Source organism: Streptopelia decaocto (genome assembly GCF_964273445.1).
Source record: "Streptopelia decaocto genome assembly, chromosome: 19".
NCBI lineage: Eukaryota > Metazoa > Chordata > Aves > Columbiformes > Columbidae > Streptopelia > Streptopelia decaocto.
In genome coordinates this window covers 3823876-3849310 of record NC_138674.1, presented here as the reverse complement: position 1 = coordinate 3849310, position 25435 = coordinate 3823876, and the positions used below count along the sequence as shown (strand labels likewise).

The 25435-nt window shown below is 43.9% G+C and overlaps 1 protein-coding gene across 2 annotated transcripts in view; it reads left to right on the top strand.

The window, feature by feature from the left end:
* KCND3 (potassium voltage-gated channel subfamily D member 3) overlaps positions 1-25435 on the top strand; it is a gene marked incomplete at both ends in the record, with an annotated part of 107453 nt that overhangs the window by 64760 nt on the left and 17258 nt on the right. For both annotated transcript variants that reach the window (XM_082069352.1, XM_082069351.1), the window contains one exon: positions 16910-17072. In XM_082069352.1, the coding sequence (XP_081925478.1) occupies positions 16910-17072 (163 nt within the window). The remainder of the gene's footprint in view (positions 1-16909; positions 17073-25435) is intronic.

Genomic DNA, 25435 nt, shown 5'->3' with positions numbered 1-25435 from the left:
ACTCCAGAATTCAAAGATTGCCTTCACTTTTAACAAATCTGCAGCACAGCAGCTGAAAGAACGGATTTTACAGCTCCTTTATTTAAAACATCCTTGTTCTTTGCCTTCACATATTAAGAGTTCCAGGGGGGTTAATTCCCAGTTAGATGCCCAAATAACTCCTAGATATGCATAACACAGCCTGGATTGTGAGGATGCAACTAAGAGCGGGTACCACTACACAGCACGGTACTTATAGAGAAAATCCTTGTTCTGATAGAGATGTTGTCCCCATTACCTGCTCAATTCTTCACCTATGACCTTTTCTAATTTATTTATCCTGGTGTTTTCCATGTTCAACAGCCAGACAACAGGCACTCCTGCCCACCCAGAATCTTCAGTCAACATATGGGCCAAGAGCAGGTTTCCCTTTAAAATGGGAAGTTCTAAAGCTTTTGTGAAGGTATGTGCTTGGCACAGTGCTGTGTTCATCATAGCATAGCTGTCCTAAGAGGAGAAGGTGGAGATCTCTCCATTTTATATAATTAATATGTCAAATCTGGAGTAATTCGAGTTAATTTTATAGATGCCAAAGGAAAACAAATCCCATCCACGGGTACACCTTACAATCGGAAGGAGTATTTGACCTGGGAAATTAAGCTTTTGAAAAGCGCATCTTTGCATTCCGTGATCAAAACGCTGGAAAACTACAAGGTAAAAAACCATCGCGAGGTGAGCTCCGGGGTGTTCCAGCCAGGCGGAACAACCCAACAAATAACATCTTGGTACAAAGCGTCTTAAAGACGCGTTGCGTAGAAATACGACTTGTAAGAACACCGAGGCCAAAAATTGGAGCGCAGCTCCAGGGCTGTTCTCACGCTCATCACTTACCACAGGCTGTACCGGCCTCGCTGGGTTATTTAAAGTGTCTTTCAGGACAGTTAATAACAGATTTTTGCTGCGTGAAGGGCTCTGGAAGACACAATTGCCCTGCGGGGTCAGTGAGCAAACCTGCTTCTAGGAGCTTCTGTCACCTCCAAGGCTTGCATGATAAATACATCCAACTGCACACGTCTGGTTCGCACCTCAGCCAAACAGATGGCTTGGGAGAGCTGAGGGGATATTAAATTAAGCTAAGGTGAACCTTCTGGGAAAATTCAAGGGAACTTAATTGTATAGCATTAACTTTTACCTATTTCTGCCTTTTTATTTGGTGAATACTTATGAGCAAACTCCGTATTTAATGAGGAAGAAAGCACTGATGAAAGGATATATTTTTTAACATCTCTAATCTGAATTCCTGCTAGTGCTGCAGATTTTCCCACTAGAATGCTTATAGGTGATGAGGTTACCCTGTAATTTTTTACTGATTACACCCCAGGCTAAATTAGATGCAGGAGATATATCTATGTGTAAAAACTTCAAGATAAACACAAATTTTTTAAACCCATCAAACAGAGCCCTAATCCCTCTGCAATTTTAAAGTGCAAATGTTGGGTATCACACGCAATGTATGCAGTTTTATTACAGAACAAAGAGATCCGCGTACAGACCTTTGTATTCAATGGCATCAATCGTCTGACATACTAGTTCTGTCTCTAAATTCGGCCGGGATAAAGTGTGGTGCAGAGGTGCAGTTTCCAGCAGGGTAAATCATCGCAGGACTAGGAATAGAATCCAGGTTCTCTCCCTGACCCAGCTCTGGCTAACAGATCAAGTTCTATTCTGAACAGACCCACTCCAGCAGGGAATTGCTCAGTCACCTTGAGTCATGTAGGACTTGAGAAGGAACAACCCTTTCTAGTTAACCGAGTGTCTTGGGTAAGGGCTGAAGTCTAATGACAAAGGAATCCACGGGAGATCGAGCCTTTTGTCGCCAGCCTTCTGCTTTAAATCTAAACTGTAGACTAAAAGTCACCCACTCCTGACAGATAACCACTCGCCTATAAGAAAAGCATCACGGAATTCTGTATAGGCCATGGATAGATCACTGTAACACCTTATATCAGCATTGATAAATATAGATACGTCTTATATAAGAAGGGATGTTCCGGTCATCAATTTTTTAGGAAGGTGTTCTCATTGATTTCCAATAGGAAAATCCGATCTTTAATACTGTATAAAATGGCATTTTGATATTATGAATGCCATCTACTGAATAATATGGATGCTTAATCAAAGTGTAAATAATGATTATGAAAATACATACCGGATGCTGCATCAGTGCAAAGAGCAAAGTCCCTTATATAAAGAGCAAGAGAAAACACTGGGGATTAGAGGGGAGGAAATAACAGCTCCTCACTTGTAGGCAAGGGTACCTGAGGAGAAAAGAGCTTGTTCAGGCTGTCTGAGGTCACGTCAAGAACCAAAAGTCACGTCCCCTGGAGCCTCTGCCTATGGCTTTATCATCCTGTAGATGACATCTCTGTGTGTCCTGTACCAACACATCTCCAGGCAGAAGGAAACTCAAACTGGAGAGGGAGAAGGTACGATGGGAAGCTGGTTTGGGGTTAAAGCCCATGCTAGAAACAACAAATGAAGGGCAAACACGTCAAGTTTATCAACTAACTAAATCTTAAAATAAAAGGATTTAGGACCACTGTCATGAACTCACTGCTTGCATCAAGCACAAGCTGCGCATGTCTTCATGTTGTATTTACTGTTCCGAAAACATAAACTGGATTACCAGGCTTAAACAGCCTGTGTCATTAAGAAGGCAAGAAACTTCGGCTGTGCCCATGTTACAGACGTGATTTACACAGGACAGAGAAAAGACAAGGACCGGGATGTTTTCCTGTTCGAGGCCCAACAATTATACCAAATCAATACAATTAATATCACAAAACCCTACCAGCTCCTACACAGAAATCCCAACACAGCTGGGGGTTCTGAGCCGAGCAGGATTATCCCTATAAAGATGTACATGAGCTCTGTGAAGCCATTTAGAGTTTTAACATTGTTTTCCTCAGATATTACGAGAGCTACCACACTCACAGAAGGGTAGAGAAGTTTTATCGCTGTTTTGAGGGGACAACGTCACTGCCTGAGGTGCAATTATTCACTGTAATGATGGGAATCAGGCCAGTTCTAGTTGTGCTGAAAGGGCTCGCAGCACACAGTGAACAAATGTAAAACTTAAACGCTGTTTCATTCAGATTTATACCCAGATTTACTCCTTATTAGGCTGATCATACCCACATCTCCACTCAGCCACACTTGTACAGCCCTACTTTAATTGCATAGCTTTAACTGCATTGCTTTTCAGTTTGCTTCACTGGATTTAAAGTAATACTAAAACACGCATTTCCTACGCTGCAGCTATTCTGAAGTAGCTCAGCAGTCTGGGAGGGAAATCGTCTATTCCTCTTGTCCATCTTCCTCAGAAGAACGCAAAGGTTCGTACCCCTAAGAAATGTTCAAATGTGAGATATTTTTAGAAGATATTTTGGATCCAGTACTGGGTGCAAGAGGGCTGAAATCTCGCTGCTGCTGGTTTAGATTTGCAGGGGCTTAACTGCCCTGTGAATATAAAGAGGCACAAAACATAGCTTAAAATAGGCAGAAGTCAAAGGAAATCCGTGCATGGAATGCAGTCAGCTTAAAGGTCAGCCACAGATTTTCCTAAATCAGGATGAGTTCAAAATCTGGTTTCTTTCCCATTTATGCAAGATCTACCAAAAAAAAACCCCACCAAAATACATCCATAGAACCAAGCCCATGGCGCGCAGCTTTCCCTCACCTGAGTCCCTGGGCAAGCTGCACAGAATCCCAGAATGTCAGGGGTTGGAAGGGCCCTGGAAAGCTCATCCAGTGCAATCCCCCCATGGAGCAGGAACACCCAGATGAGGTTACACAGGAAGGTGTCCAGGCGGGTTGGAATGTCTGCAGAGAAGGAGACTCCACAACCCCCCTGGGCAGCCTGGGCCAGGCTCTGCCACCCTCACCAGGAACAAGTTGCTTCTCATTTTTAAGTGGAACCTCCTGTGTTCCAGTTTGAACCCATTGCCCCTTGTCCTACCACTGGTTGTCACCCAGAAGAGCCTGGCTCCATCCTCCTGACACTCACCCTTTAGATATCTGTAAACATGAATGAGTCCCCCCTCAGTGTCCTCTTGTCCAGCTCCAGAGCCCCAGCTCCCTCAGCCTTTCCTCACACGGGAGATGCTCCACTCCCTGCAGCATCTTGGTGGCTGCGCTGGACTCTCTGCAGCAGTTCCCTGTCCTGCTGGAACTGAGGGGCCACAGCTGGACACAAGATTCCAGGTGTGGTCTCCCCAGGGCAGAGCAGAGGGGCAGGAGAACCTCTCTGACCTACTGACCACCCCCTTCTAACCCACCCCAGGTACCATTGGCTTCCTGGCCACAAGGGCCCAGTGCTGGCTCATGGTCACCCTGCTGCCCCCAGGACCCCCAGGTCCCTTTCCCCTACGCTGCTCTCTAATAGGTCATTCCCCAACTTATACTGGAACCTGGGGCTGTTCCTGCCCAGATACAAGACTCTACACACATACTCTGCTGAGAACCATTTGTAATTTCTGTCACTTTGTGCGGTTCTTACAGCTGTCAGACTAATCTGCAGGGAAAAGGTCCAGCAGCTTCCTCGCCAGCCACAATATAAAACGTTGACAGACCCAAATGTTGCACCGCTCCTGCAGAACATACTGCGAGACATTTGAATTCTGACATCACTCCTTCCTCTATGGGAAAAAACAAACCAAGAATAAAAACGCACATTGCAGATCTGGGCTCCCGGTTGTTTGGTTTAGGGTTTTTATGTTTTGTTTCGGGTTGGGTTTGTTTGCTTGTTTATTCCAAAATCACCTTGGGAAATGAGGCTTCTGTGTATCACTCCCATAGATAAATTCAAATAATGTTATCAGCGGTGGTTTGTACCTGGAGGAAGGATGGTGAATCAGTAATTGCAAGCGAATGAATTTATAGCTGAGTGTTTTTATGAAGGCATCAACTCAGACTCAGCATGTGAAGTGTCATATCTACAGGGAAAAGCTCAACTTTTCGAGGTGCATATGTAGCAACAGGAAGAAAGAGATATCAGAAGTAGCAAATTCAGAAAGCCTCGCTTTTCTCCAGGCATCTCCCTGTAGTATCTTCGAGATAATAAAGACTGAGTGGAAAACACGATATGGCTTAACTACCTGTGCTAATCTGGGAAGGAAAGAGGCTTCTTCACGGCAGACGTGGGAATGAAGTAACAGATGATGGTTTGACTCTCAGATTGTGCAAATAATGGAGAAAAATTTCCTAAGACAGAAAAGAAATTAGAAAATAGAATCTGCTGACAGGGAAGCTGTGAATTTAGCAACTCTGCAAGCAGTGATGGGAAGGGCTAGACAGGGGATTTAGGATGAGACAAAAGATTTACTGGTGGAAGCTGCAAAATGGTAATTTGACTATGTAGTAGCAACGCCATGAAAACAGACCAGACAACCCAGCCTTTTGTTTTTCCTGAAATACTTATGAATGTGCATAAAGATCTGGCTGCTCGAATGCATAAAATACAAGAAAAAGGACCTGAGGTATCTACAGAGACAAGAACCATCTTTCAGCTCCATCCCAAGGTGCAAACCACAGACGATTTATTCTCATAATCTGCTTCTATTCATGCAACACTTGAACGCACTTAGGGAAACAAAGCAGGGTTTGATTTTGGTGATTGTCCCTCTGTGTACTAATTATTTTTATTAGCAAGTTAATTTTCATCACAAGCTGCCTGCTTTCTCATCTGGGAGAAACATATTTATAAGGCCAAAAGTTCAAAATCAACTTTCCGAGTGTTCCAAGAGAGGCAGAATATCGTGCGCTTTATATAATATTGCAGCAAATACCTTAGAACCTAATTCTGGGGATGAAAATTAAACCAGATAAGAGAATTCAGGCTGGGGGTGAAGGACACGCTGGGTCATACGTGGGGTTATCAGAACCCGCCTGTGACACACGATAGGAGGAGAGGGGACACTTCTGCACCAAACTGCCCATCTGAAGCCTAAAAGAGGTGAAAAAAGAGAAAACAAGTTTTGAGTAGTAACATTTAAGGTGACACTATCAATCACCGGCAAACTCGGACAACTCCAGTTAATTTTTGCTCAGAATGATAAAATACGCCACTGGGGAAGAAAATAACAGGGAGTTTCACGCAGGGCTATTTTTCTTCTTGTTTTTCCCCTCTATTTAGATGAAAAATCTTCTTAAATTTGCAGCATTTTTAATCACATATAGACAAGGGAAAATGAACTGTGCGCAAACAAGCCTGTGTTTTCAATCGGCTTTTGTTGCTTGCAGTTAAAAGTTGATGGTTTATAAAACCATAAGTCCAAATCATTTCAAGAGAAAGCGGTATTGGTGAGGATGCTCCTTTGGTGTGTCTTTGAAGAGTCTGAAATAGAATTATTCAACCAGCTCTAGCCTCAGAACACTTCCCTGGAGGCGTAAATCTGGCAGCATGTAGGTGAATTTGATTTCTTACTCAGAAAAATTATCTGTGTGTTATTAATATTAACACATGCTTAGAGGAACAAATGGAGAAGATATTCTAAACTGCAGATAAAGCTGGATCCTGGACCCCAGGAAGGCCAAGGGAAGATGCTGCTGTTCTCAAAGGCAGCGGAATAAAATCAAGGGATCATTCAAGAGCAGGTTCAAAGCATTGGCCTTTCTTTTGAAATAAAAAACACATAAGAAAGGAAATATTCTCTGACTTGTCTGTCATACACTTAATAGAATAAATATATTGCAGTGTGGTGGTTCAAGCTTTTTTTTTTTTTTAAATAAGGCCTTATTAAAAGAAGATAAAAAGATAAAAGAGCAGCTAGTGTAAGAAAAAGCTCCTTGTTTTCACTGTCTTCTGTGACAACCTTTTGCTTTCCTGCACTAAGTAGGTCCACAGAGGGGCACCTGTAGTTCTTGTTCTTTATTTTCTGCTATCCAGAGTCACGAAATAAGGGGGGGAAAGTTATTTCAAGGCTTCCAAAAAAATCCAAATTTATTCATAGGAAAGAAAGCCGAAGGAGCAGAGTTATGAGCAAGGAACGCTGAAGTCTTCGAGCTCGTAATAAAGTCTATAGCTAACTAGCCACAGGTGCTCTTTACATCCCAGGAGCAAATGAGACAATGATTGATGTGGATACAAAAATGGCTCTGCAACCATAATACAGTCTTTCTGGAGTACAGGTTTGCACCTGCTCAAAGACAAGGCATTAATATTTATTTAAACAAGCCCATTAAAAGGGAGGAGGGGGTGGAGAAGAAGTCATTAAGTATCTAAACCAAGGTAGAACAAAGCCTGCCCACGCAAAGCGATGCTTCTGCATTGCAGAGAAAGACCCGGCTTTGCTCAGCAGAGCCAGGCCCAGGGCCTGGATGCGATCTCCCAACTTTTCATTGCGGCCTAAACCTGTTCCTACTGGCTCAGTTGTCCGACATAATCTAAAATCAGAGTAGTTTTCAGTCATATATAGCGTCTGTAGCCAAATTTACAAAATTACTCAGGTGTGTAAAGATGCAAATAGCATTAGGCCTGCACCAGTGCTTCAGTGATCCCTCTTATGAGCCCAATTAACTTTGGAAATCCAACCCTACATCAGCTCTAATTGTGCCCCTGAGTCAGGCGGGTCTGTGGATGCCGCCAGGCTGGATGGACACACGAGCATTGACATATGTATCTACAGGTTTACAGTTCATCTTGGTTCTGCTTTGCATAGGGGTAAAGGTTCCTACACTGTTGAAATAGAACTGTTGATCGGGAAAGGTAATTCTATGCAAATTTACAGAATTATAGCTTTTCTTAAATATAAAATATTTCAAACTCTTATTTCAAACTCTTATTTCAAACTCTTATTTCAAACTCCTCTTATTTCAAACTTATTTCAAGCTCCTCTTATTTAAAGAGGAGCTTAGGTGCTTAAGTATAACTAAAGGAATGAAGCTTCTAAGGCGATGATCAAAACAAAACAGCTTTTCTCTTCCAATCAGCTAGTCAAAAAAACATTCTATAGGAAGCGTGAAGAAGAGGCTACAGGAGCCCTGCAGAGGATCCAGCGTTGCAGGACGTTCCTCTCTCAAAGCTTTCGGGCTGTGGATCTATTACACACGAAGCTCCCAGTGCATCTTCTGGCCAGTACGGAGATGCCTGGGATGTGTAATACTCCGTTATAACCTTCTCCTTTTTCTTCTGCTCACTCCTTTGACTCCTTTGAAACTGCTTCCAATTCCAAGTTCGACTTTTCCAGACTCTAAAGCTTTCAAAAAGCCAGTTCTTAAAAAGCTAATTAATTCCCCATAGGCACCTTTTTTTATTTTTTTGACTCAGTAAATATTTCTGAGATTGCTTTTTGTTCAATCAGTGTTAGCAGCTCATTAAAATGCACAGTATGTGTATCGTTTCCAATGTGACATGGCTCAGCATGGATGCTCAAGCTGCTTAAAAAGACAGAAAAGAAACAGATGAGGATAAAACGAAAGCAAAGACCCAGCATTTCCTATAAGCTGACACCACAGTTAAGACTTTAAGACAGGGCAGGGAGCCTTCAACCCTGTTATTAGGTGAAAAGTCTAATTGCTCAATGCACCGACCTGCCTTTTCCAGCCTATACATTTTCCAAAAAGACTCCTTTTCCACTGAGCTTTAAGGTGCTAAAAAAGTGGATTCTACTGTCAGGTGAATTGTATAAGGTTTTTACTCTGAGTAACATGATGATTCTTCTTGAATTAATAATGAACGAAGTAATTTAAAAGGCCTTTAGTGTGCACAGATGGAAACAAAGAATGCCTTAAGCTGGGACATTTCATTTTCCATTAAAACAAACACTTTTGGAAAAGAGAAGCGCTCAGTTGCTAAACATGGAGGATCAGATGATGGTCAGGTGGGCAATAACACTCGGGACATTTTCCTCCTATTTCCTGGGTACCGTTGAAGCTCCATGGCTGTAGAAAACATGAAAGTTAAAAATCCTTCTTGGGGTCAGGAGAAAACCCAAGACGAGGGACCCGCAGCTCCGCTTTGATTGGCCTTATTTCAGCTCTGCGTTGGATAAAACACACCTCTGTTCATTTCCAGACAAACTGTAATGACTGGCACGCTAGTAAAATGATAACAATGCTAAATCATAAACTAATTAGTAACTGTGTGTACAGTAACTTCTTTAAGCGCGTTATAATCACAAGCTGTTAGAGAAGCATCCAAGCAGCTGAACTGATGCTGCCGAGTCCCCATTGTCCTGTGCAGGGAGCAGAACAGCCAAGGTTCATTGGAATAAGAGAAAGAAACAAAGATCAGAGCAAAGCAACTCAAGTTGCACCCGTCACCCCACCCCGCGGGGGTAACAACCCGCTCCACCGCAAGGGCCGGTTCTTACAATGGGTTTGAATCTCAGCGCTCGCATTAGAATTTAAATTCAATTAACTATTGACTGAGGAAGAACTTGCGGTCAGGGTCGGGGTGAAAGGCTTCAGTTAGCAAGGAAGCAGGAGTCCTTGAAAATAACATCACACTTCCACAGACAAACTAAACAAACAGAAACCACGCTATGGAGATACCCAGCAAAGGGTGGGTTTTTTGGTCAGAAAATAATGAAGAGGATTTGTTTTGTTCATATATGACCATAAATCCCCAGTTAGAGTAAACCAGAAAATTTTTCTTCAACTGATAGTGGTGAGTTGATGAAGGGAGTGGAGCATCTCCCGTGTTAGGAAAGGCTGAGGGAGCTGGGGCTCTGGAGCTGGACAAGAGGACACTGAGGGGGGACTCATTCATGGGGATCAATATGGAAAGGGGGAGTGTCAGGAGGATGGAGCCAGGCTCTTCTGGGTGACAACCAGTGACAGGACAAGGGGCAATGGGTGCAAACTGGAACACAGGAGGTTCCACTTAAATCTGAGAAGAAACTTGTTCCTGGTGAGGGTGGCAGAGCCTGGCCCAGGCTGCCCAGGGGGGTTGTGGAGTCTCCTTCTGTGCAGACATTCCAACCCGCCTGGACACCTTCCTGTGTAACCTCATCTGGGTGTTCCTGCTCCATGGGGGGATTGCACTGGATGAGCTTTACAGGTCCCTTCCAACCCCTGACATTCTGGGATTCTGTGAGTTGAAGGGTAAACAGTAAATTGTTGTAAACATACGTGCGTTTTTCTGTTCTACTGACATTACACCCCGTCTAGAGACTCACACAGGCCCCTGATGCTGCTGTTACAACAAGTCTATGATTTTACAGCTTAGAATAAAGAAAAAAAATATCAGCTTAAACAAAAACGTTAAGTTCAGCAGGGTAACAACAATTAAAAAGAAAAAGAAAAAAATCTAAGCAAGGTCTTTTTCTGCTCCATCTATCACTACTGAAACTGAGATCTGAGGATCAAAAACTCAGATGGCAGCAGAGCCGCTTGGTGATGCATGAAGCACAAGAAAACTGAGATCATTTTTTGCTAGATATAACAGTTTTGCAAGAACTAAAAAGAATAGGGCTCCTCTGAGCAGCTGAATGAATAAACATTAGGAATAAAAGACACTAAGGTGTGGAGGTTGAGACTGGAGGCATTTTCTGCAAAGTGAAATTCACGTTGATTCTACAGAGAAGTAAATTCCTCTTTTTTCCTCTGAATAACTGTTAAATCAACTGCTTGAATTTTGCTTTTTTTTTTTTTGCGAACAACTCATTAATGCTAATGGAGGTCATGGAGAAACCTGAGATATCATCAAAAGACAACAATGCCTGGTTTTCTTTAGTGAGATGTACACGACACAGGGGCTATTTCTCTTGAGCAGGAGCCCATTACCCCCCATGGGATGTTCCAGATTTCCATCCCTACTTGTGTTACCTGGTACCGTGACAGTGCCAGCCAAGGATCAAGGTCCACATTAAGGGACAGCAGCAGGAGGTCTCTGACACTATCTCTAAAATTGCATTTGCTGGCAGAGCTGAAATGCCAGCGATTCTGCGTTCAGATAACAGAACTTCTAGCAGTGGTCTGAGGGGAAAGGGAGCAGAGCAATGACAGCGTATGAGCTTGGGTTTGCAAAATGCAAAGAACACACATTCATCTTAGCACAGTTTCAAAAAAGCATTTGAACAAGCACGTTGTCACCTTTTCAGTGAACAGGAATTAAGTATGTGCTTAATATTAACAACGTGCTGAACTGGGAGCGCTGTGTTAACTGGTACAGGTTCCCTGTTTGCTTTGAACAATCCCCATCGGCTACACCGAAGAAAAATTTCTAGCGGTTGACGCACGTTTGGAAATGATGAAGAGCAGAGGAATCACTGACTGGAAGTCTTGGCGATGGTGCAAGTCCCAATTTGCAGAGGCGGTGAAACGATAGAACCCGAGGCAGGGGGATGACAGCGTTGGTGCGGACGGGATTATTAGCGCGAAAGGTATTAACGGAGGATACGCAAAGAGGTTCTACCCTCCGCGCTCCTGCGACCGACGCAGGAGATAAAGTCACCTCTATTCCCATGAAGAATACCCTTCCCATCCTCCTGCGGCCCCAGTCCAGCGACTTTGGTGGTCGCCCCGTCCCTCATCCCAACCCGCGTTTCCAAAGACGCTCCCATCGTAATCCCTTCTCCAAAAGTCTCTAAGAACATTACTTCCCATGCGCCTTTTAATGAATGGTAATAGAGCAGACTTGATTAGAAGCCTTTCATCATTTTAGGACTAGGGGCTTTAGCTTTCTGACCTACTTTCCTTGCCAATGAAATTCCATTTTTAGCTTCAACTCAAGGGCTGAATGTTACCCAAATTCAGCCCATCTGTTTTAACTGCCTACGGGCTGAGAAGTCGATCCAAGCCAGCAAGAATAAATGGAACCAGTGTGTGCATATATTATGTACTCTCAGCCCTCAGTGTATTAAATAACCTACTCAGTTTGTTCCTGAGTCTACATAAACATCTCTGGTTCTTTGGGCAGTGCCTGCTGTTGTTGTAAGGAATATTGATGCTACCAGCAAATCCCTTTCAGTTTTAAAGGTCCCATCCACCATTCCATCACACGGTCACTTCTGTTGGGATGAGAAAAGGGCTTAACAACATCAGACCTTTCTGCAGGAGTTCGCACACAACTCCCAGTCCTTTTCATTATACAAAACTCAGTAACAACTACGAATTTACAAACCAGAATGAAATCAAAAAGGCAACATTACATGGAAAATCCCTACTAAGTAACTGCTGACCACAGCTTTACAAAAACATCGAAGTGAACCTGAGTACTGAAGATAAGCAGCTGCTGATCTGCACCTCCAGTACTCATCCCTCATGGCTTGGCTCACGGGTGTAATTTCGGCAGAATATCCAGAGCATCCATGAAAACATGAATCAAATATGCCAGGGAAAAAGAAAACAGTGGTGTAAAATCAAACCAGATATTGCAGAAGGTCAATACCCAGCTGAGAAGCTGCCCAGCTCAAAACAAGGCAGAAAATAAGTACCTGGATGTACAAATACAAGACAGGATAAAACCCAGCGGGGCAGGAAAATGGGACACGTGAGCAGCAGCGAATTAAACCCTAAACAAAAGATCTAACTATCCCCAGCCCCCGTACCAGAGCTGTTAATTCCCTTTCTGTTCATCATGTGCAAAACCAAGAGAGGAATGACTAATATTTGCTTTTGTTTTCCTTGTATCATTGGAAGTGACATGATCATTATTTCACTGGAGGTTCAAAGCAGCATTAGCATGATTGCCTTGGACTTGTACCTATTAAATGGAGGGACGCGAGCTCCTCTGAGCTGTCAAATGGAACATACGCAGCCCTGCGATGCTCCTGAAAGCTTCAAGCTGAATTTTAGACTATTTTTTTCCTCCTTTGTGCAAATCAAAACAGTGCACAGTGGTTTACTTACAGTATAAAAAAGGATCTCTTGCACCTGGAAAGCTACATACTAATTCCATGCTTTATTCTATCTCTTTCATGCAAAAGGCTTTCAAAATCATATTCTATTGTACTGGAGATAATGTTATTATTCCATCCTTATTGTCCTAAAAGCAGAAGCTACACACTGGAGTGAAACGTTCTTTTGACTCTACTGCGTCGAGCAAAAGGTTAGAGAGATAAAGAAGCTGTCAAAGAGCTGTTAATGCCAGCACGAGGCAGAAATACTCAATCATTTGAAGCAGCATTGTTTCTGCTTCCATCCTCCGTGAGATATTCCAGCTTTCCTAGGCTGTGTGTGAAAACCACAAGGTTTTGCACCATTAGGCAGGAAATGTCCCTTGACTGCTCAGACACGGCGAGCAGAGAGAGCAGGGTCCTCTGCCCACGCTCTCCCGTTGGCTTTGACACCTCAACCAGATGATCTGGGTGCACGGGAGGGTGCAGCGGGACACCCCAAAGTGTGTGCGGGGCCAGCTGCCCACCCTTGGGAAGAGGAGGGATGCTGGACCTGACGCTCTTGTCCAAAAGCCTTTTACTGGTAGGAAAGAAGGTGTTAGGATACAGGTTGATCCATTTTCAATCACGCTCTTATCTCCTCCTACATCCAGGGGAACCAATGGAGACAACAGCTATACAAAAGTGACCATTTACGAACCATAAGCCCCTCCCCAAATTACTGCCTTATACCAGCGGGAAAGTTGGAACATAAAAAGGTTGCTGGAAAAAAAAATAAAGCATCCTCTACAAAGCTGTTTCACTGTCCCCACAGAGCTGTTATTGCTATAGCACCTCCCAATGTCCCTATACCATAGGAACTTCCAGCTTTTGGACTGCAATTCCCTATTTGTAGGGCTGTGAACACTGCACGGATAGGATCAGGGATGCTGCTGAGAGTCTATTTCAGAGCGAGTCATTTGATGAGCTGTTCAGCACCTTATTTATTGCTGTCTCCAGCTGGGGAGCGAAGCAGCGTCCAGACACCTCTGCTGCTAAAACCAGAAGCAGTGACCTCTATTTGATAACGTTTTCTGTACTGGCAGACAGAAAAACAACAGCATATTATGCTGTCAAGGCTAATAGCTGCTAATTAGGGTGAGTGACATATGACCGCTTTTATATCCAAAGAACATGGGAGTCACAGCACAAATCAAAAAATACGTTGAAATTCACAGTATTTTCCAGTCTAAAGAGTGAGCACATAAAAGTAACTCTTCATTTTGGTTTTTCCTGGTTTGTTTGTTTAAGGCTTTGCTTGAACTTCACCTCATGTGCACTGAGAATAAGTGTCTCAATGTTCATAGTGTTTCTGTGGTAGGAAATGGGGCTTTGAAGGGACAGCAGGACAAGGAAAGGGGACAAACCGTAGCTACATCATTAGAAACATGGGATACGAGTGTAAGACTCCAGAATCCCCAGTGTGTTCACTCCAGATTTCCGTACAACTGCCTTGCATTATTCATATTTGTACAGCGACACTTTGGAGTCACTGCTGGGTGTTGGGGACATTCAGAACATGGGGCAGCACCTGAAGAACCCAGCACAGAATCACAGAATCATTCCAGTATAAGTTGGGGAATGACCTATTAGAGAGCAGCGTAGGGGAAAGGGACCTGGGGGTCCTGGGGACAGCAGGGTGACCATGAGCCAGCACTGGGCCCTTGTGGCCAGGAAGCCAGTGGGACCTGGGGTGGGTTAGAAGGGGGTGGTCAGTAGGTCAGAGAGGTTCTCCTGCCCCTCTGCTCTGCCCTGGGGAGACCACACCTGGAATCTTGTGTCCAGCTGTGGCCCCTCAGTTCCAGCAGGACAGGGAACTGCTGGAGAGAGTCCAGCGCAGCCACCAAGATGCTGCAGGGAGTGGAGCATCTCCCGTGTGAGGAAAGGCTGAGGGAGCTGGGGCTCTGGAGCTGGACAAGAGGACACTGAGGGGGGACTCATTCATGGGGATCAATATGGAAAGGGGGAGTGTCAGGAGGATGGAGCCAGGCTCTTCTCGGTGACAACCAGTGACAGGACAAGGGGTAATGGGTGCAAACTGGAACACAGGAGGTTCCACTTAAAAATTAGAAGAAACTTGTTCGGGGTGAGGGTGGCAGAGCCTGGCCCAGGCTGCCCAGGGAGGTTGTGGAGTCTCCTTCTGTGCAGACATTCCAACCCGCCTGGACACCTTCCTGTGTAACCTCATACGCATCTCCTGCACTGAGCAGGAAAAACCAAATAATTCCCATTTCATAAACAGAGAACTGATGTACAGAAAGCTGAAGTGATTTACTAGAGGTCATATTAACAGCGCACTGAATTTGAAGCCTACTGTTGTTTTATTACAGACTCAAACATCCCATTAGACCCTCTGAATGTTAATCATTACCTAACTCTTCTATCTTCTACTGCTCTAATGAGATTATTGATGAATTACTTAAAATGCACTTTCTGGAGAAGAAATTTTTTAGGTGACAAGTTGCCTTGTACGAAATAAATTAATGGGAAAGTTGAGTTCTCTCATTTCAGTCTGGGGAAAAGTAGTTTTGGGTTTAAAATGCCCAATTAGTACTAACTGAAATCTAATATGTACGATTATTTGGCACTGTATCTGTTATAAATATGCCATGCAGCCATTAGTACCTTATTTAGGACAAAAATAGTCACTCCAGCCATTAATATTGCAGTAGCTGCCTATGTCAGTATAGGAGAACAACTGCAACTTTATAGGTTCAGTCCAAACCCTGTCATAATCCAAGTGAAGGGGAAGTCTCTGTATATCTAGACCAAGCTCCAGGCAGGCTTAAGTCTGATCAAAAAGCTCAGACATTTCCAAACATCGGTATGAGCCACACTGCAAGTCAGCCCAGTAAAACCAGAGCACACGCTGTGCCTCGCAAACCACTAGGGATGAATCCAACCCCATTCTCTCACCAAGCGACTCTGCGGTAGATCCAGAACTCAGTCTTACTAGGACAAGTTTTATGTCTTGTTCCTGTGCAGCGTGCTCCAGCCACTGTAAAATTTCTCTTCGCGTTACCTCTCATAATAGCTTTGAAAATGAAGTTCTACATCTCCCCAGCAAAATCCTCCACGCTCCGAGACAGTCTGATCTTTCCTGATGGTATTTTAAAGCACCTTCTCTGAAGTCCCGAGTAATGAGGTAACTCTCAGTCTGCGTGTAAGAACAAAACTCCACAAGACAGACTGTGAGCCAGACACTTATTATTATACTTTCTACAAATGCACAGAAGAGCTTTTCCTCAGTGCTCCAGGTCAGTGAGATCATGTTTGAGGCATATGATTAATTTGCAGCCTTATTGTGTTAAGGGATGGCAGGAGAAAAGAAATAAATGTATTTTATTTTATTTAGAACAGTGTTAAATGAGACCCAGGACCTTGTCACTTAGCAAGAGCTTTTAAACTACCTTTGCGTAAAGCAGCAGCTAAAAAGTTAATAGGCATAAATAGCATTTTATTGATTTGAGGTATTCTGAAGGGTTTTAATGGCAGGAGAAGGAATCTGCTCAGGATAATTAAGCCTTAGCTAGGCTGATATTCCTGACAATTCACCCTTTAGTGAATCCAGTTTTGAATGAACCCCTCATTTCTGACTGCACAGATGGCAAGGAAACTGCTGGGTTTGGGAATAGAAGCGTAAATCACTCCTCATTTGCACCTGGATACAAGGGAATGAAAATATATGAACCTGCTCACAAGCAGACATGGAGTTTTCGGTTTGTTAGAGCTCATCTACATGGAGAGGTAGGTACTAAATGAGCAAGGATGTGAATTTAATATGCTCAGCAGCTGCCTGAACCGGCACATCTATTCTGCAACAGAAATGCCTTTCTTTGGCTTTGCTTAACCCGTTGCCAAAGTGCGGTGTAATTGTCATCTCCAGGATGACAGCGCTACAGGAATTTGTTGTTGCATGGTGGGTTTCTGAGCTTTAGTGTCCAACCCGGACACTCACGTTGCTGCATGTTTGGGAAACACAAAAAGGCTTTTTGTGCCATTGCACTTGTCTGAAGTCGGGGCTTCCCTTTGTTGTTTTTTCCCCCCTCCAGTTATGGTGACATGGTGCCCAAGACAATTGCTGGGAAGATATTTGGCTCCATCTGCTCCCTGAGCGGGGTGCTGGTCATTGCTCTGCCTGTTCCAGTCATTGTTTCCAACTTCAGCCGAATTTACCACCAGAACCAGCGAGCTGACAAGCGGAGAGCGCAGAAGGTAAGAACCGTCCTCCCAAAGCTCAGCCCCCAATTGTCACCACGGGGCTCGTGGGACACCAGTGACACCTCAGAGCATCTCAGAGGACACACACACAGCTCTCCATCACCTACACATGTGCAGATGAACCATCACACACAGTTATACCCACCTGGACCTGCACAGACACACTGCACACACTGTGTACTGGTGTATTTTAAACACCAAAAGCAATAGGGCTTTTATTGCTCGTCTTTGCTATGGACCAGTCTGAAATAAATACACACACATAAACCCTTCAATCGTTAACAGGAGCTGTTGAGCTTTCTGGCCACTTGGTTCCTGTCCCTTCTCTGCCCTGGAGTTTTGAAAACACCATCTAGAAACACAGATTTACCAGCACACGTACCCCCTCAAAGCCGCAGCCGGTCACATAGACAAGACACTGGGAATAGACAAAAGCCCCTGGAAATGTCAGGAGATTACTGAATATTCCAAAATCTAAGCTGTTTTTACCAGTATAAGCTTACTGATTCACTAAGTATAACAGATTTATTATATCTCTATTTCAGTCTGCTAAATTACACCACAACCAGAATCAGGTTTTACAACAGGTTTGGGGTTATTTTCTCCCTGTGGAATAGTGTCTGCCAGAAATTCAAGACTTGGGGGACCTGATGGAGAATAGTAGTAGAAAGATGTGCTATTTCTGCTTCTTGCATCGCACAGAGCTGACAGCAGAGAGCTGAGATACAAGACCTACCAAACCACACATTCTGGCAGCCAAAACACATAAGGAGAAGTGCAGAGGCAGAATCATGCAGGAGTGAGTTGCAGTCTTCATAAGCCATCACTGGGTTGTGCATTAGGTTGGACATCGTGCATAGAAAATACAAGGCTGCAATAATTTTGGAAGGGTTGTTTATCTGATCAGTCATACCATATAATATAGATAATATTGTAATATTATATCTATCTATATTTTATCATATAATATAGCCTGGGCAGCAAAAAAAATAGGTGAGACAAGTTAAACAACAAGATTTGTGCACAGCTATGGATACGGAGCCCAGGGCTGTGCTTTCACAGGGCTGCCCTCCTCTCCTCTCCAGGCTGAATACTGAAGTTTCTTGTTCTGATTCACCTTTGCCTTTATTTGTCGGCCTGTGATCCGCTCGGTGACAAGGAGATGTGCCACCACCTTTGATGCCGATGTGATTGATTGCAGCTTTTATGAGGTTTGCCGTATCGACACGCGCAGTGTATAATTTCCCCCCATTTGAATTTCTAATTCCCTTGATATTGGATGAATTTCTGGGCTAAGAAAGTTTTCCCAAGTCAGAAGTGTGAGTAATTTTCACATGATCATCACTGCATGAATACTAACGAGGAGGAGAGAGGCAGAAGCACATTAATGACGGTCTCTCTGGAGATGGTCAGGATGTACGCAGGGCAGGTCAGAATTTGCTTGGGTAGCAGACTTGTCCCAGCATCACCCTCCAGTGAATCGAATCCTTTCTTCAGAAAGAGCAAAATGTTAGTAAATAGTTAAAACTCTGTCCCCATCTAATTAAAGATACCAGGACATTTGCATGGCGTTTTCAAGAAGGCTGGGAAAAGCTCTTTGCAGTCTCTCAGTCCTTGAATATGAAGAGTAGGAGCTCCCTATAAACAGAGTTTAGCAGACCCAGCTTTGAAGAAATAACACAGACATCTTTCCTAAGTTTCCAGTGTGCCAAATAATTTATTTTAATCTTCTAATTGAGGAGTAAATGATTTGTTGGGTATTAGTACAAATGCTTGAGAAGAAGCTCTATTTAGCTTAAGAATCGTAACTTTTACAATGCACCAGTAGGTTTCCAGATTAGGCTATAGACCATTTATTTGTATGAGCTCAGAGTGAAGTTTTCCAATGAGAAATAATAAAGGCAAAAGTATTGTCCTAGAGTCACATTGGCTGGATGTGACAATCGCAGATTGGAAGGTCAGGGCATGAGCAAACCGTGGGGGAAAATAAAGAGAAACAAGCAAACAAACCCAAACTACCCATGATTTAATCATCTTGATGATAAATTATTCTTTGCCAAAGCTGCACTGCAAGAGAATTAATTACAAGGAGATCTGGCAATCTTCATTTATTGTGCTGTGTCATCAAATTTTGTCCTCTGGCACGCAGCAAGGACCAGGTCAATCTGAACGGATGACGAATTGATCATTTTTGACAAGGTTCATTTTGGTAAAACTGTTGGTTGTTGGGTTGTTTTTTTTTTTCCCCAATGACTTTTTCTTTTTGACTGATGTGCTAAGAATAGACCTTCCTGACTTTGAAACGATGCTGTTCTTTAATGAATGTCACAGCCTTTGGTTTTAAACGAGAATTTGACACTTAAAAGGCTTGACGAGAGAATGACTTTGTAATCCAGATACCGCTGGAGTCTCTCCCTTGCTGGGTTCAGTTTGCAGCATGGATGCAACAAAGGAGACAAGTCTCTGGTGCTGGTTTGAGGACCACACCGCCCACTCTTCAGCCCTAGAAAGAGAAAGCAGAGGCAGCTACTGAAATGCTGCTCCTTTAGCAACAGTAGTAAAAGGAAAGCAGATGCCAGAAGTGCAGATCGCTCTCCCAAGCTTTACAGAAAGGTTGTGGAGCTCTGGACTCCGAAACTGGTCAAAAATCCTCCAAGAATGACCCTTCTTGGGTGAACTCCAGCTGCTGACAGGCAAATTTATTCCCGTCTTTAAGCAGAGAACCAAAGCTCAAATCAAAGGTCCTGTCTTTGCACAAACAATAACAAAAAATCAGCCCCCTTTAGGGTTCAAATGTAGCCGACCGAGTTGTTCTAGATCTTTCCATTTGGGGGAAAACAAATGTTCAAAAAGGGGCCTCTTACACAATGAATTTCACATTTATACAACAGAGGATGGAGAACTCTAAATGCTCAGATGCTCTGAAAAAAAAAAAAACAAACAACATTTAAAGTACATTTATCATTTAATGGTTAGATTTGCTAAAAGCGCCAAGATACTGAAATGGCTGATAATCTCAGAGGGATTAGCATGGGTTTAGTGGTGCATTTCACAGGGACTAAACTGAAAGTGTCACCTGCAAATATAAAACTTCAGTAATCACAGCGCTTGGTTTCGGGTCCCCAGTAAATATGCTTTTGAGGACTACAGCTTATTAGTCTGTTCGGTTCACTTCATTTATTATCCGGTGGCTTCTATGCGAACAAGCAACACACCGCAAAAGGCTTGAAACAGAATTCTCATTTCATCCTTTAGACTCTAAGTTTCCAGGAAAGAACCAAACACCCAGATTTCAGCAAGGAGAGGACTATCCAGGGCAAAAATGATTTTGCGCTGTCACAGAAAATGATAACATAGAACTGAAAATTGTAATAGAGGCTATCAAAGAGTAGATGGTAGACATTAGGTGACACAGGGAAGCGGACACATTGTCTGGTAGATTAATTAAAAGGATGAAGGGGTGAGGGAGAAGCCACATCTTTTCAGATGGGAGTTGACAAGGGGAAGTAGATGGATGAAGATAATTCCAGCCAGCGAGAGCTCCCCAGGTGAACACAGGCAGCTGATGAAGAGGTAACTATGGAGATGCTTCAAAGGGGCTTAAGCCAAAAGGAACGAAGAGTAAGGACACAAACATCTTTCTGGTTGTTCCTTAAGAGGCTCATTAGAAACAGCGTGTTCCAGACCCAGCCGTCACTCCCAGAGGCACAGAAACCAGGACCGAGAGGGAAGATGGTGATGAGGAGAACGCTTAATACCGGATTTATGTCATCATCATACCCATGAGAAAGACGGCCCCCACACCTGTCAATAATGAGGCCATTATCATAATTGATTTGCTACGTTCTGGTTTTCAGCTGACACCCGAAATTTGGGAGGTGGGTTAGTGAACTTCAGAGCGTGGAACAGAAAGGGCAGAAAAAGCAACTTGAGCAAAGCTGTGAGCAAAGCGGAGCCCAGCGACACAACATGACTCAGCTCCCAGCAGGGGATGGGGTTGGGAACTTCAGGAGAGAGAGAAACAATAAGGTTAAAACTGGAGCTGGCTGACATTTAAAAAAAAACATGGGTTTTTCTTTTCTCAAGCACAGTGAGTCTGTGTGGAATATGTTGTTGTTGTTGATATTTAAGAGTTTTTTGACAGGGAAAGCAGCTTTTCAAATTATTTTTTAAAAAAGATATTTTTGCTGCAGTAGGTACCTCTTCCTCTCCTGTTTGGTGTTTGTCACATTCCCTCATACAGCAACAAAACAAATAAACCAACCAGGAATCCTTCCTCTTTTCTTTCATAGCATCCAGGAAAGTAAAATGGTGTTTTCCATCAGTCCACTTAGTTCAAATTCCTTGGGTCCCAAGCTGCATAAGACAACTCGATATCTCCTCTGGAAGGAAGGATTGAAATTGGTGAACTAGAGCTTATAGGTTCAGGCTCCAAAGCCCAGGCAGCTAAATATTAAGCCTGTTGTAAAAAGTGGCCTGATGCCCAGGTGAAATAATTCCCATCTCCATCCAGAAGCCACTCAACATTTATTTCATGCCTTGAGGCCCTTTCACATCACATCTCAGTCCGAGAACAGCCTGCACTGAGCAAGGACCCGACATCCATCCTCAGGATGTCTCCTTGGTCACCTCAGCAAGCAGGTGGCCCCTTTACCCACCTGTTGGAACTCCAGGTTGTGTGTTCCAGCCTCTGTCCAGATGGCTCCATTATGTAGCGCAGTCGGGAGGATTTCTGGAGGCTGCCCTTGCCCGCTCCATCCCAGATGTCTGAATAAATGCGAGCTGAAATCGCCTCGGCAAGAAGACCTGCGTGCAAAATCTTCTGCCAAAAAAACGTTGGGAAGCTCTGTCTGATGTTGGAACTGGGTTCTAGTGATCAGATTCTTTGCTGTTGCCTTTATTAAGTAGTTGTTTCACCACTCTGCCCAAAGAATGGAGAATGGAGAGGGCTGGGGGCAGTTTAGCTCCCAGTCTAAGCGCTTGATGCAGCTCAAACCCCCCGTGCCAGCTGCAATATATGGTCACATCTAGATTAATCAACATGGATATATCCACTGGCTTGGGAAGAGAGAGAACTACAAGTGGGTGTAAATGGTTGTAAAGCTTATTGAAGTTACTCATTTGTACCATGACAGCAGTAAGCAGACGAGGAACGTTTGTTGCTGACACACGTGGCGCCGGGACAGCAACACCGGCCCCCGAGCCCCCGAATCCCCCGTGTCAGAGGGACAGGAACGCTCTGTGCTCCACCAGCACATCCCTCAGGGGCCGCTGCAGAATGTCCCCGCTCACACACGCCAGATGTCTCACACGGCCCAACCTGAGAAGCCCTAGAATCTCATTACTCCAGTCCTCCCACTCCACCCAGCAGCACTGGTCTGCAAAGTCTGACTCAGAGCAAGCCTTTGTTGTTTGAAGGTCATGAAAATTCCATCAAACGGTAACTGCTGATAACTTCAGCATCATATCAGGCCCTAAAGCAGCACAAACAGGAGCCTGCCACCCTCTTTTGTCTCCCCACCACAGCCAGTCTGTTTTGACAAAGCGATGCTGCAGCAGCATCCCCCTTCCACACTTCCCTCTGTGCAACTCAGGTTTTCCACCCATAAAACCAGGATAAATCCACTCGTTTTCCTGGCTCAGTGGCCTCTTGCAGAGTTATTTCATGCACAAGGCTACAAAATGAAACTGTCTTCTAGCAATACTACTCACGGCCAGGATTTTAAATTTGCCTGAGCTTTTGCACGAGCAATTTCTGCTGCCTTGTTCGGTGAGTCAGCAAGAACGACAGCGGGCGCTTTCCTGGCCAGTCACGGGTAGCAAGCAGAGCAACAGTAAACACTGGCAGAGAACGATTCAAGAGCAGGCAAGGGAACCAAGAGCACGCATAGAACTTAACAGATAATTTCCAAAAAGATATATATATTGGGAAATCACAGTCTGCCTGCGAGCACTGTGCTGAAAGAAGCAGTTCCATCCACCAGACAATTTGCTCCGTAGGAAGCGGTTCCTCGTTCCTCCTCTTTGTGGCGGCGCAGCAGAAGCCCTGTGTTTGCAATGTAGCCTGCTGCCCGACAGCTATTCCAGCCACCTGTTCTCTGTGTGAGCGCGGCGTTAACTCCAAACAAATACAACAACAAAGAGCAATTCCGCACATTGCCCACCAGCTCTGCTATCCCGGCACCTTTCTGTCCACGTATGAAGCATCAGCTTTGTTAGCGACCACGCTGAGACAATTAGGAGCCATTCTAGTTGGAACGCGAGGCGATGCTGGAACGCACAACCACGGGTTCCAACCATGGGATGGGTTTGTGATGGATTGTTTTTCCCCAGAAGCTTAATACAAGAGATTTGTCCCCAGTGACCCCAGAAGCGAGAGGAACAACCGGGAACAGGTTCAGTAAGAAAGCTCATTGTGCCACACAGCAGCTCTTATTGTCACCTGATGACTTCGTGCAACTGTCTCCATCTCCCCCCACATTTTCACCATCTTCCTGGGGAAGGTGTGAGCAGCGCTATGTGAAGCAATTACCTTCATTTTCCGCAGAGCAGGCCTCCGTGCCATTAATTAGCGTTCATATATCAGGTCTAGTAAGTTGGCATGTGACACCAGATCAAATTCCGTTAAATTCTCCGTCCCCTGAATGCTTTACAGCTATTAATTAGGGGTGTGAGCTGTGTGAAAGCTGTTCTAAAAGTGAGATCTGGAAACACAGGCAGATAAATCACAGGCAGACAGATGCTCAGCACACTTTGCTTTCAGTGAAACACAGGACCTTATTTTATAATAATGAAGAACAGCAATCTTTCTATTAACGATGCAGAAAAAGCACGTTGAGAAGATATTTAATAAGTAATACGTTTCTAGACAAACTGACACCCCAGTTTACACCATAAAAATGCTTCACTTCTAACTCTAACGAACTAAGGGAAGCTTTGAATTTCAGCTGAGATGCCACAACTGCGTATAACATGTATTTCAATCAAGGAAAAACCATCCCCAAGGTCACTTCTTACAGAGATCACTCTTACTGGGTGGATGGATATCTGGATAACTCAAAAAGAGGTATTAGAAGTAAGCAAGGCATCTACAGAGGATAAAAATACGAAATGGCCTCCAAAAATGGTCTTATGTAAAAAGAAAATATCAGTGCAATGGCAACTGAGTAAAACCGGCAACAAATACATGCAGCTAGAAAAAAAGAAGATATTTTCTCAATAGGAGAATGAAGTTCTAAGAGAAATACCCAGTAGGAGCAAGAGTTTCTATTAGTTCAAGCCAGAGCATGTTAAGTTCAAGATGAAAACGTACAGAAGGACGTTTGCAATAGGAGGGGACTGGTCTTGGTGTTCCAGGGGCTTCCTGACCATCTTGTGTTTCCCTCTGCAAATCTTGCATCTTCTGACACTCGTTTTCAAAGTTGTGTGTTTAATCAGCCAGGATATCTATGACTAGTAGAGAAGCCAAGATCCATTAAACTCCATATTCTGTGCATTGTTCTATAAATAGATCGAACATCATGTTCCTCAGTGTTGGAAAAGATTAAACGATATAGTGCATTTGAAATGATGTTCTGTTGCTTTAATGGTGCCAAGGGTAAGGTAGGATTAAAAGGAGAGTCACAGCGGAGGGGAGGGGAATCTTTCATCTCTGGAAAGTAATGAAGAGGCCCAAAATAAGATCAAGGTCTGACTCTAAGTGGTTCTGTCAAATTATATAGGGATATAATGAGTTCTACACTACCTAATTTCCATATGCAGGTCTACAACATCCCCCCCCCAAAAGCAAAAAAATTACAGAGTACTTCAACTTGGCTCAAAAGCTGTTTAGTGTAAAGATTTGAGAAGAAGCAAAGTCCAAACGTGCATACTTTGTGTCTTAGGAAATAAGCTTAAAATGACAGAAAGATGATCTGCACGAACTAACTTTTCCAACGCCGCTGCCCATTACAATAGCCAGATGGAAGCACGGCCAGCAGAATAACAACCAGCACATATTCTATGGGCCATTTGCTTTTTAAACAGCCATTATTTCCCTCAGCGTTCGAACACACGTAATAACCGAGGCCTCGTTTGGCAGCCCAGCCTCTTCCCAGGCTCGGTTAAGGACGGCACAGCAGCTCCCGGAGCCCTAAGCAGGACAGATGATCAGTGTCGCGATTACACTGAGCGCTCCACAGACAGCCGATCCATTTAGTTTCTTGTCCACTCTATTATATTGGAACGTTTTTCTAAAAAAAAATTAAGAACCTTCCATTTTCTGCTTGGCAAGGAAAAACTCCCACAATAACTGGTGAGCTGAGCTGTTTTCCACCAGATGAAGGTTACATCCATTCCCTTTCCAAGCTACATATGTG